This window comes from Eurosta solidaginis, chromosome 1 (assembly GCF_040869045.1).
Source record: "Eurosta solidaginis isolate ZX-2024a chromosome 1, ASM4086904v1, whole genome shotgun sequence".
NCBI lineage: Eukaryota > Metazoa > Arthropoda > Insecta > Diptera > Tephritidae > Eurosta > Eurosta solidaginis.
In genome coordinates this window covers 367,030,126-367,042,357 of record NC_090319.1, presented here as the reverse complement: position 1 = coordinate 367,042,357, position 12,232 = coordinate 367,030,126, and the positions used below count along the sequence as shown (strand labels likewise).

The 12,232-nt window shown below is 38.5% G+C and overlaps 2 protein-coding genes across 2 annotated transcripts in view; one reads left to right on the top strand and one right to left on the bottom strand.

Moving 5' to 3' along the window:
• Window positions 1-12,232, bottom strand: part of spg (dedicator of cytokinesis spg) — a 469,383-nt gene that overhangs the window by 151,385 nt on the left and 305,766 nt on the right. The window lies entirely within an intron of this gene.
• Window positions 1,279-1,802, top strand: LOC137244954 (uncharacterized). The gene is made up of 2 exons (XM_067774762.1): window positions 1,279-1,596; window positions 1,635-1,802. Exons 1-2 carry the CDS (start codon window positions 1,279-1,281, stop codon window positions 1,800-1,802), a joined length of 486 nt encoding a protein of 161 aa, XP_067630863.1.

Sequence of the window (12,232 nt, the reverse complement as noted above, 5' to 3'; positions counted from 1 at the left end):
TGTGGAGATAAACGATAACAATTCCATATTAACGCAAAATAATAGGAGTTATACGAAAAGGGGGCGTGGCACCTCCCATACATACTTAGCGTTGGAAGCTGAATATATCACAAAGAATAAATGGCAGGATCCTGAAAATTGGTATAGAGCTAAATGATATCAAAACCATTCCCACGCATAAAAGTGGGGGTTATCGGAAAAGGGGGCCTGGCACCTCCCATACAAACTTAATTTTTCAAGCTGAATATCTATAAAAGCGTTTAAGGTTGGGACCTGAAAATTGATCAGAAGATTAACGATATCAATAGCATGCTTATGAAAAAAACAGTAGTTTTGGGAAAAGGGGGCGTGGCACCTCCCATGCGTTCTTGATTTTTAAGGCTAAATATCCCTAAAAGTGTTCATGGCATGTACATAGAAATCACTATGCAGATATACGATATCAATACCATGTTTACCCAAAAAAAAAAAAAGATTTATTGAAAAATGGGGCATGGCACCTCCCATACGTACTAAACTTTTGAGGCTGAATATATCTAAAAGGGTTTGGAGGAGGGGCCTGAAAACCATTATGGAGGTAAACTATATCAATACTCTTACTTACTTAAAATAGCCAATACCAAGTGAAAATAAATTGGAGCGTAGTAGGCGGTCATTCCATTTGACAGCTTACAATATTATTTCTAATGTAATAATTGAAGCGGTAGCTTTTCGTGTTAAATAGTTTACATTTACGTAATAAAAAATAGCGAATGTGTGGATTATAATTTTCTGACTGGTTTCATTTATATTTCGTTTAAAAAAGTGAGTGAATTGGTAAAAGTGATTTAGTGTGTCGGCGAATATCTATTTACATTGGACTATATATAGTTTATCGTTAAATTGCATCTTTTTCCTTAGTTGGGTTAGCTCATTTTTGGATTTTTCAAAGGTAAGTTAACGGTTGGTAAAACCTTATGCGAGCTGTATGCAAATGTATGATCATTTTCAATTAGATATTTGTTAAGATGCCAAGAATCAATGTGCATGGTAACATTGGTCGGCATTCTCACAGCATAAGGAGAATACGAAATTTCAGAGCACGTCAAACAGAAAGGGAAAGTGGTATTGAGAGGGTTCGAAATAGAATACTGGAGAATCGTGAGCACCAGTTAGGAGATGTAAACCAAACTTATAATAAGGAAGAACGATTGAGAAGAAGGGAAGTTCACAATCAACAAGAACGATTGAGAAGAAGGGAAGTTCGTGCTCGCGAAAGTGATGAAATAAGATCACAACATGCGATTATTCGATTTATTTTATGAGCCAAACATTCAATATAGCGCATCTGTTCAAATCGGTCAAATGTCAGTAGTTTGTCAACATTGCAATGCAGTCAAATTTCAAAAAGAATCGCCAGGATTATGTTACGCGGGGGGAAAGGTTAAGTTGCCAGAATTGCTTCCACCACCAGAGCCATTGTTCCAGCTGCTTTACGGTGACTCTCCCAACTCGAGGCATTTCTTACAGCACACTAAAATGTACAACGATTGTTTTCAAATGACGTCGTTTGGCGGTGAAATTGTAAATGAACAAAACTACAATCCAACGTTTAAGGTAATTTTACTAAGCGCAATACTTGACAGAAACTGGAGAGCGTTCCTCCAATTATACATGTTCATGGGCAAATTTTTAATCTCGCTGGATCGCTGTTGCCGCATCAAGTTCAAGAACACAAATATCTCCAAATTTACTTTCTGGGAGATTCACATGATGAACTAAATCGACGTTGTACATCTTCAATGCAACGAAAAGAGAAATAATCGATCAATTGCAGCAAATGTTACACGAACACAATGACCCCATCAAACTGTTTACGATTTCGTTGGAACGTATGCCAGCAGATGATCATAGCATAATCATACATGCGGACAAGAGACCAACTGGAACTCATGAAAGACAATATAATGCACCTACAGTTAGCGAAACATCAGTTGTTGTTGTTGGAGAAAATTTGGAGTCGCGTCATATTGTCATAAAACGTAGAACTGAAAACGCACTAAAGCGGATAAGTGAGACACATCGGTCTTACGACGCAATGCAATATCCGCTCATGTTCTGCCATGGGGAAGACGGATATCACTTAGGCTATAAGATGATAAATCACATGAATGGTTAGTACAAAAAAATGTTTGTTTGCTACTTCATATATGTAATTTAAACTTTTAGGTGTCGAGACAAATAAAAAGGTCAGTTCAATGAACTTTTACGCATATCGAATGATGATTCGACAAAACTATGACAGCCACTTACTGAGATATCGACGATTATTCCAACAGTATGCAGTTGATATGTACGTTAAAGTTGAGACAGAATGACTTAATTACATTCGATACAATCAGTCGAAGTTGCGATTTGAAGAGTATGTTCACTTACGAGATGCGATGAATAGTGATGCGGATATTAAAGATATTGGTCGACTCACTATTTTGCCATCGACATACATTGGCAGTCCTAGACACATGAATGAGTACTCCCAGGACGCGATGACTTACGTGCGCAATTATGGACGACCGGATTTGTTTGTAACATTTACTTGCAATCGGAAATGGCCAGACATTACGAATCTGTTGCTTTCCGGCCAATCACCAAGCGGTCGCCACGACGTCACAGCACGAGTGTTTAAACAAAAACTCAGATGTTTGATGGACTTCATTACGAAACAACGTGTATATGTTACTGTTCGATGCTGGATGTACTCAGTGGAGTGGCAGAAGAGAGGTTTACCACACGCACACATTCTGATTTGGACGGTGGAGAAAATTACACCTGACCAAATTGATGACATAATTTCCCCTGAAATTCCTGATGTTGATATAGATCCAGAGTTGCACGAAGTGGTGAAGGCCAATATGGTTCATGGACCATGCGGACAACACGATCCATCTTCGGTTTGTATGTCGGACAATAAATGCAAAAAACGCTATCCACGTGCTTTTATTTCGGAAACTCAAACTGGAAACGATGGATACCCTCTCTATCGGCGTCGCTCACCCGCTGACAATGGCAGAACATCCATCACTCAATTGAAAGGAAAGAATTTCTTGGTTGATAACACATGGATCGTTCCATGTTCGCCTATTTTGTCTAAGGCATTCAAAACACATATAAATGTTGAGTATTGCAGTTCAATAAAGTCATTTAAGTATGTTTGCAAATACGTCACCAAAGGAAGCGATATGGCGGTTATTGGCGTGGAAAGAGATGAAATTAGCAAATTTCAAATGGGCAGATATTTTAATATCAATGAAGCAATCTGGAGAATATTGTCATTTGCAATACAGACATACGCAGAGAACATAGTACAGTGAGCGGAAAGACCACCAGCAACCACTTTAACAAGTTTCTTTGCAACTTGCGCCAGTGATCCGTTCGCGAGAACATTGCTTTACTCTGAGATTCCTCGGTACTATACATGGAATGCATCGTCAAAGAAATGGTTACGCAGGAAGTACGGCCATCCAGTAGATGGTTATCCAGGTGTTTTTTCAACTGATGCATTGGGAAGAATTCACAGTATCCATCCAAAGAACGATGATTGATTTCACCTACGTTTGCTTCTGGTCAATGTACGCGGTTCAACTTCATTTCAATCTTTGAGGACTGTAGATGGTACCATTTGTGCAACATTTCGAGAAGCATGTCAACAATTGCAATTGCTTTAACACGACAGTCACTGGAATCAAACGCTAGCGGATGCAATAGCTTCCTCACCAGCCACTGCAGTTCGTGCACTTTTCGCTATAATAATTTCGACATGTCAGCATTCAAACACGCGTCTATTATGGGATACGTACAAAGATGACATGGCAGAAGATATTTTGCACAGCTTGCGACTCGCGACAAGTAATTTCGAGTTGCAAATGAACGCTGACATCAACAATGAAGCATTAGTCCTTATTGAAGATTTATGTTTACTCATGAGTGGAAAACTATTGATTGAAGATTTCGATCGAACATTGAGAGATTTGTGCAATAATGATCGTTGCTTTGGAGGAGTGATGATATTGCTGGCGGGCGACTTCAGACAAACACAACCCGTGATTCCAAAATCAACAGCGGCGGATGAGCTAAACGCATGTCTGAAGTCATCGCATTTGTGGAGGTATGTTAAAACCATTTCATTGACCATCAATATGCGAGTTTTGCTGCAACACGATAGAACTGCCGACGTTTTTTCAAAAGAGCTGCTGCGAATCGGCAATGGACAAGTTCCGATAGATCCTTGCAGTGGATTAATATCGATTCCAACTGCGATTTGCCAATTCGCTTCAAGTAAGGATGAACTAATTAGCAGTGTATATACAAATATCGCTCAAAATTGTGGTAACTACGAATGGTTAGCCGCACGCGCATATTTAGCAGCAAAAATATTGATGTCATTTGATAACACAATTCAACTGTGCAAATATACATATATATAAACAAACAATTACTCGGAAATTTTCTTATGAAAAAGTATAGCAAAATGTTTTGTTAAAGCCACGTTCATCTAATTTCTCTCCAATATGCGTCAATATGAACCTGTTTGTTTAACTAATTAAAATTTCCACTAAAGTTATTAATTAAATAGGCTAATTAGGCTCCTATAACAAAAAATTTATTATTATTATTATTTATTACGGCCAAAAAAAGCATAATTCATTGTATAGAACAATTTACAAAATTCATAACTGTTTCTTAAAACTATTTCATTAAAAAGAAATGAGTTAATTCAATGTTTAACTAATATTACATATTTAAATTTTTACAATATATAAATAGTTTTTCTTTAAACTTAACAACGTTTTCACAGTCTTTTATCTCTGCTGGTAGTTCATTATACATTTTATAGCCTACGTATTCTAAGGTATTTTTTGCGAACTCGGCTCTTCCTTTGGGCAGTTTTAAATTTCTGCTACTCCTAGTTCCATAGTTATGGATCTCATGATTGTACTGTATCCTATCACTCAGATAATTTGGTAACATTCCCTGTGTTATGTAATGTATAAACTTCAAAGAGTAATAACAGATTAATGGTGCTGTGTTACCGGAGCGTACCGCATCTGTATCCGGCAAAGGACCATCACATCGATAACACTCCCCAACAACAACAACAACAACAACATTAATTGTTTAATACTAAGCCAATTTAACATAGGAAGCATAACACTTTTTGATGTTCTATAAGAGAATTTTACTGTCAAACGCATTGCTTTGTTTTGCTCTATTTGGAGCTTATTAATTAACGTATCATTTGTTAATAGTAGTATTGTTGGGCTGTAAATAAAATGTAGTTCTACAATTGATCTATATACTAATATTTTGTGATTTTGGCTAATATGCTTACATGTTCGATACATAAATCCTATTTTCTGTGCAATTTTCTTCTCTAAATGATTCATATGTTCTGTGAAACTTAGTTTATATAAACAAACATTACTCGGAAATTTTCTATGAAAAGTATAGCAAAATGTTTTGTCAAAGCCACGTTCATTTAATTTCTCTGCAATGTGCGTCAATATGCACCTGTTTGTTTAGCTAATTAAAAATTCCTATTAAAGTTATTAATTAAATAGGCTAATTAGGCTCTTATAGCAAAAAATGTATATGAAAATGTTATTATAAACGCTTAATAACACTGGTTTACACTGCCTTTTTTTATTACAACCAAAATGCACCAGAGACGCCATTATGAAATTCCTATGTAAAATCACCCCCTGATTCCGAAAATCAAGGTAATTTTTAATTCTACATTTTTGAGATATTTACGAATTACCATTTTTTCAAAAAAAAAAAAAAATAAAAAATTGGGTCCACTTAATCATATATATCTCAAGAACGATTCCAAAACGGTTTGAAGCTTGTAAAAGGTAATAAAATTTGCTATAAACTGTGCGTACACACATTTTGCTAGGCCCTGCAGATTCAAAGATAACGAACAATCATTACGGATTTTTTCAATTTTTTTGTAAATATATAAAAAAAATTTGTACTTTGCGAGGAAGGATCTCGAAAACTTTCTATTTTTTTTTTGCTGATTTTTTTCTCTGTAAGCTCTGTTTTATTACCAAAAAAATCGATGATCTAATACAAAAGCTATAAGCATTCAAATAAATATATCCATATAAATAAAAAATAAATGTAAGGCGCGATAACCTCCGAAGAGATCTAAGGCCGAGCTTCTCTTCCAATTTGCGTCGTGCTCCTCTTGATTTTTCCCTACAAATTGGCCGGACGGGACCTACATGTTTTATGCCGACTCCGAACGGCATCTGCAAGGCAGATGAGTTTTCACTGAGAGCTTTTCATGGCAGAAATACAATCGGAGCGCTTGCCAGACACTGCCGAGGGGCGACCCCGCTTAGAAAAATTTTCTTCTAATTGAAAAATCTTATTTCTAAAATTTTGATGTTGCTTTGCCCGGGAGTTGAACCCAGGGCATACGGTGTGATAGGCTGAGCACGCTACCATCACACCACGGTGGCCGCCAGTTAAGTACCCTACAAATAATAGCATATTCTTACGAATATTAGCAACACTAAGGGGTACTGCCATTTCTAAGCCGATGCTAAGGAGTGATTGTATGCACATCCATAGATCAATCATTATGTATCTACATAAACGAATCAATCATTATGTCTACACATATGTACGTACACGCAGCGGAGAAGCAACGCACAAACACATGCAGATATCTTATCTGAGATATGCAATTATAATTGTGGAAGTGTCGCTCACAAACACACGCGCATATGAGAGCTACACACGTACATCTGTAGTTATAATTATAGCAGATAAACAACTAGTAGATTTTAGGACAGAAGCGCCTAGAAGATGCAACGAGGAAATCAAAGAGTATATAAGGCAGCAACCGTAGAGGCGCTACAATCAGTTTCGATTAAGCACGCTAACTGTCGAGCAATAGAAGTGTTATTTTGAAAGGACTTGAATAAAGGCCATTTTGCATTATTAAATATTGGAGTTATTTATTCAACAGTTTAGTGATTCGAACTTAGCAGAAGGTTGCAAGCAAGAGGATTTGCAGTAAATTCGTTACAATTGGTGTCAGAAGAGGAGTTGTTGAATAAATTCCGAAGATTGGGAATACAATTTGGACATGGCAAAGTTGAGTGAATGGACGATCCAGCAACTGAAGGAGGAGTTGGAAGTCCGTGGATTGGCTACTTTTGGCGATAAATCCCGCTACAAAAACGACTAAGTGTATCTATGGTATTTGAAGGAATCATCAATGCTGAGGAGTATGTCTTTCATTATGATAGCGACAAAACAACAACAAAAATGGAAGAAAAAAACGAAACACCGCAGACAGTGACGAGAACAATATCTGTACAAAGATCGACAATGGCATCTCCGCTGGAGTCACAGGAGGCACGCATTTCAGAAATTGCGTCGCAAATGTCATCTCAATTGGAAGAACAGAAGACATATATGTCATCTCAACTGGAAGCGCAAGAGGCACGTATATCTGGAATGTCGACAAAAATTTCGGAACAAGTATCATCGCAGCTCTTTGCGAAACTGGAAGAGCAGGATGCAAAAATTTTACAACTCGGGGACAAAATTGATGCCGAGATAGAAGCGTTGAAAGGTCTTATGCAACAGTTACAACTAAATCGCCCAGCTGTTCCAGCGAGCAATCCGAAGGTAAAAACTCCATCTTTTGACGACTCTGTTCCTTTCGACGTATTCAAGCTTCAATTTGAGAAGACGTCTGCAGTGAACAACTGGAATACTGAAGATAAAGTTAAGCCGAAATCCTACAGATGATTCCCGAAGGAGAGCGGAACAACAACGAAGCATTGATGGCCGCTGTCGAGAGACGTTATGGAAGCGAGCATAGAAAACAGATATACCAAATTGAGTTGCAAAACCGTTACCAAAAAGCAAATGAGACATTACAGGAGTTTGCTTCGGATGTTGAAAGATTGGCTCATCTTGCAAATGCGGACGCACCCGTGGAATACACTGAAAGGGTAAAGATTTAGAGCTTTATTAACGGCATACGGGACGTCGAAACGAAGCGAGCCACATACACGAACCCAAAGCCAACATTTGCTGAAACGGTATCCCATGCACTGACTCAGGAAACAGCGTCACTTTTGAGTAAGCCCGCATACAAAGCTCATCGCGTGGAAGTGGAAAGGCCAGATTGGGTAGACACAATTTTGGAAGCATTGAAGGGATTACAACAAAACAATGCCGGAGTTATGAAGTGTTTCAAGTGCGGTAACCCAAGTAACATTGCACGTCATTGCAGCACCGGTCATGGTAGTTCCAACTTGGCTGGTCGTAAACGCAAAGCTGGGGGAGATAAACAAGAGCGAGTCAAATGTAAAGATCGAGAACTTGTCCCAGCTATTGAATGTCGAGTGATACCTATCTCGCAAACTGGAAGGAAATCGAGCAGTCTTACCGTCAAAGGAAATGTGGATGACAAGGAGCGTGTACTGACTGTAGATATGGGCGCATCTCATTCCTTGATCCGATATGATTTGGTCAACAGGAGAGTAAAGCCATTACCTGGGGCAAGATTGCGTACGATTACTGGCGAGTATAACCAAGCCCAGGGAGAAGTGGTAGTGAAGTCTTAATTGGGGAGCTCATGGTTCTACACAAATTCGTTGTGGCAGAGATCGTTGATGAAGTGATATTGGGAGTGGATTTCTTAGTTGGCTATGACATCAGGATCGATATGCAGAGAAGGATTATGCAGTATAAGAACAAGAATGGGCCACTTAACTTCAGTTTGGAAAAAGGGTTCAGCAGTAAGCGAGTGCTGGTGGAGGAGATTCGACAGAGACCACGAAAGTCAAGGAAAGTAGATCGGGCAAAGGTTGATGGAACAAATGGGCCAAACAAATCAAAACCGAAGGTACCTGTAAGAGAAACACTGGCATTGAAAACCCCTGACGGACGCCCTAAAACGAAGGAAAGAATTTCGCAGAAAGAATGCACACTACTGTTGTGAAGCGTCGGAACGATACTGATTATGCAAAGCAAATCCGTCAAGCGCAAGCTCTACGAAGTAGTTCATTGACCAAACAACAGAGTGTGAAGGAACGAACCAGGGTAATGAGTAGTACGATGAAACACAGGTACGATGAGAACAATAATTCGGAAGGTTTTTTGGCCGGAGATTTGGTACTGTTATACAACCCTCACCGGCGGAAAGGTGTTCCATCCAATATTCGGTGCAGTTGGGAAGGCCCATACAAAGTTGTGAATAATATCAGTGATACCATCTACCGCATACAAACCATTGGGAAACCACGGAGTAGAAGAGTGGTACATTTGGAGATGCTAGCGGCGTTTAGATCGGGTGGTAGAGGGCAGTGTTACGAATATTAGCAACACTAAGGGGTACTGCTATCTCTAAGCCGATGCTAAGCAGTGATTGTATGCACATCCATAAATCAATCATTATGTATCTACATAAACGAATCAATCATTATGTCTACACATATGTACGCAAACGCAGCGGAGAAGCAACGAACAAACACATGCAGATATCTTATCTGAGATATGCAATTATAATTGTGGAAGTGTCGCTCACAAACACACGCGCATATGAGAGCTATACACGTACATATGTAGTTATAATTATAGCAGATAACCAACTAGAAGATTCTAGAACAGAAGCGCCTAGAAGATGCAAAGAGGAAATCGAAGAGTATATAAGGCAGCAACCGTAGAGGCGCTACAATCAGTTTCGATTAAGCACGCTATCTGTCGAGCAATAGAAGTGTTATTTCGAAAGTACTTGAATAAAGGCCATTTTGCATTATTAAATATTGGAGTTATTTATTCAACAGTTTAGTGATTCGAACATAGCAGAACGTTGCAAATAAGAGGATTTGCAGTAAATTCGTTACAATATGTACATATGATTCTGTCTTAACTGTATGAGATTATTTTATAATTGAAAAAGTTATGTGTCTTGTTTTGACGCTTATTAAGATTAGGATCGGTTTCTCTTATGAGAAACCGACGGTAGTCACCCATAATAGTGACATCCCAGAATCCTTGATACCGATTTTAATCATTTTCATTTGCTGGTGAAACTTTTCGCCATGCTCGTCACTTTCGTCGCCAAGATTTTGCGGGATAAAATTTAAATGGGAGTGTAGTGTAGTGAAAGAAAATAAAACAAGTAAGGAAGGCTAAGTTCGGGTGTAACCGAACATTACATACTTAGCTGAGAGCTTTGGAGACAAAGTAAGGGAAAGTCACCATGTAGGAAAATGAAGCTAGGGTAACCCTGGAATGTGTTTGTATGACATGGGTATTAAATGGAGTTTTAAAATGGAGTTGGCCATAGTTCAATAGGTGGACGCCATTTCGAGATGTCGCCATAAAGGTGGACCAGGGGCGACTCTAGAATGTGTTTGTACGATATGGGTATCAAATGAAAGGTGTTAATGAGTTTTTTAAAAGGGAGCGGGCCTTAGTTCTATAGGTTGACGCCTTTTCGAGATATCGCCATAAAGGTCGACCAGGGGTAACTCTAGAATGTGTTTGTACGATATGGGTATCAAATGAAAGGTGTTAATGAGTGTTTTAAAAGGAAGTGGGCCTTAGTTCTATAGGTGGACGCCTTTTCGAGATATCGCCATAAAGGTGGATCAGGGGTGACCAGGGATGAACCAGGGATATGGGTATCAAATGAAAGGTGGTAATGAGTATTTTAAAAGGGAGTGGGCCTTAGATCTATAGGTGGACGCCTTTTCTAGATATCGCCATAAAGGTGGACCTGGGGTGAATCTTGAATTTGTTTGTACGATATGGGTATCAAATGAAAGGTGTTAATTAGTATTTTAAAAGGGAGGGGGCCTTAGTTCTATAGGTGGACACCTTTTCGAGATATCGCCATAAAGGTGGATCAGGGCTGACCAGGGATGGACCAGGGATATGGGTATCAAATGAAAGGTGTTAATGAGTTTTTTAAAAGGGAGTGGGCCTTAGATCTATAGGTGGACGCCTTTTCTAGATAACGCCATAAAGGTGGACCAGGGGTGACTCTTGAATTTGTTTGTACGATATGGGTATCAAATGAAAGGTTTTAATGAATATTTTAAAAGGGAGTGGGCCTTAGTTTTATAGGTGGACGCCTTTTCGAGATATCGCCATAAAGGTGTACCAGGGGTGACTCTAGAATGTGTTTGTACGATATGGGTATCAAATGAAAGGTTTTAATGAGTATTTTAAAAGGGAGTGGGCCTTAGTTCTATAGGTGGACGCCTTTTCGAGGTATCGCCATGTATGTGGACTAGGGGTGACTCTAGAATGCGTTTGTACGATATGGGTATCAAATGAAAGGTGTTAATGAGTATTTTAAAAGGGAGTGGGCCGTGGTTCTATAGGTGGACGCCTTTTCGAGATATCGCCATAAAGGTGGACCAGGGGTGACTCTAGAATTTGTTTGTACGATATGAGTATCAAATGAAAGGTGTTAATGAGTATTTTAAAAAGGAGTCGGCCTTAGTTCTATAGGTGGCCGCCTTTTCGAGATATCGACATAATAGTAGACCAGGGGTGACTCTAGAATTTGATTGTACGATATGGGTATCAAATGAAAGGTGTTAATGAGTATTTTAAAAGGTAGTGGGCCTTAGTTCTATAGGTGGTCGCCTTTTCGAGATATCGACATAAAAGTAGACCAGGGGTGACTGTATAACGTGTTTGTACTAGGGGTGGGACAATTCGAAAAAAATTATAGAATAATAAACTCTTTTATTCGCCAGATATTCGTAATCCGAATAATATTTATTCGAATTTTTTATTCGTTTATTCGGATAGTGCTATTCGGATAATACTATCCGCACTATCCGGATACTTCGAATAGTAAAATAAAAGACATTGCGTTTATGTTACGCTCATCGCTTGTACAGATGAGCATGCACATATATTTATACGTACATATATTTATGTGTGTATAGATGCATATATGCATATATTTTTGTTTGTTTGGGGTTGCTTTGTTAATATTCATTTATTTAGTTACATATATTTACGTAACCAAAGTTGTGCTTGAGTCTTAAGCTAGAAATAGTTATCGGGGTCGTTTACTACTGTACTGATAACATATATATAATACTTCTATATCAATACCTTCCTATCTTCCTAATGTGCAAATTTTCTGTCAATCATTATTTCCTCAGTACAAAAAGACAGAACTCATACTAGTTGGGAT

What these genes read in the sequence shown, in the direction of transcription:
- LOC137244954 (XM_067774762.1), top strand. Translation starts at nt 1,279, where the DNA reads ATGCGATTATTCGATTTATTTTATGAGCCAAACATTCAATATAGCGCA. An exon ending in ACTACAATCCAACGTTTAAG is followed by an intron (nt 1,597 to 1,634) that starts GTAATTTTACTA and finishes CAGAAACTGGAG; the next exon opens with AGCGTTCCTCCAATTATACA.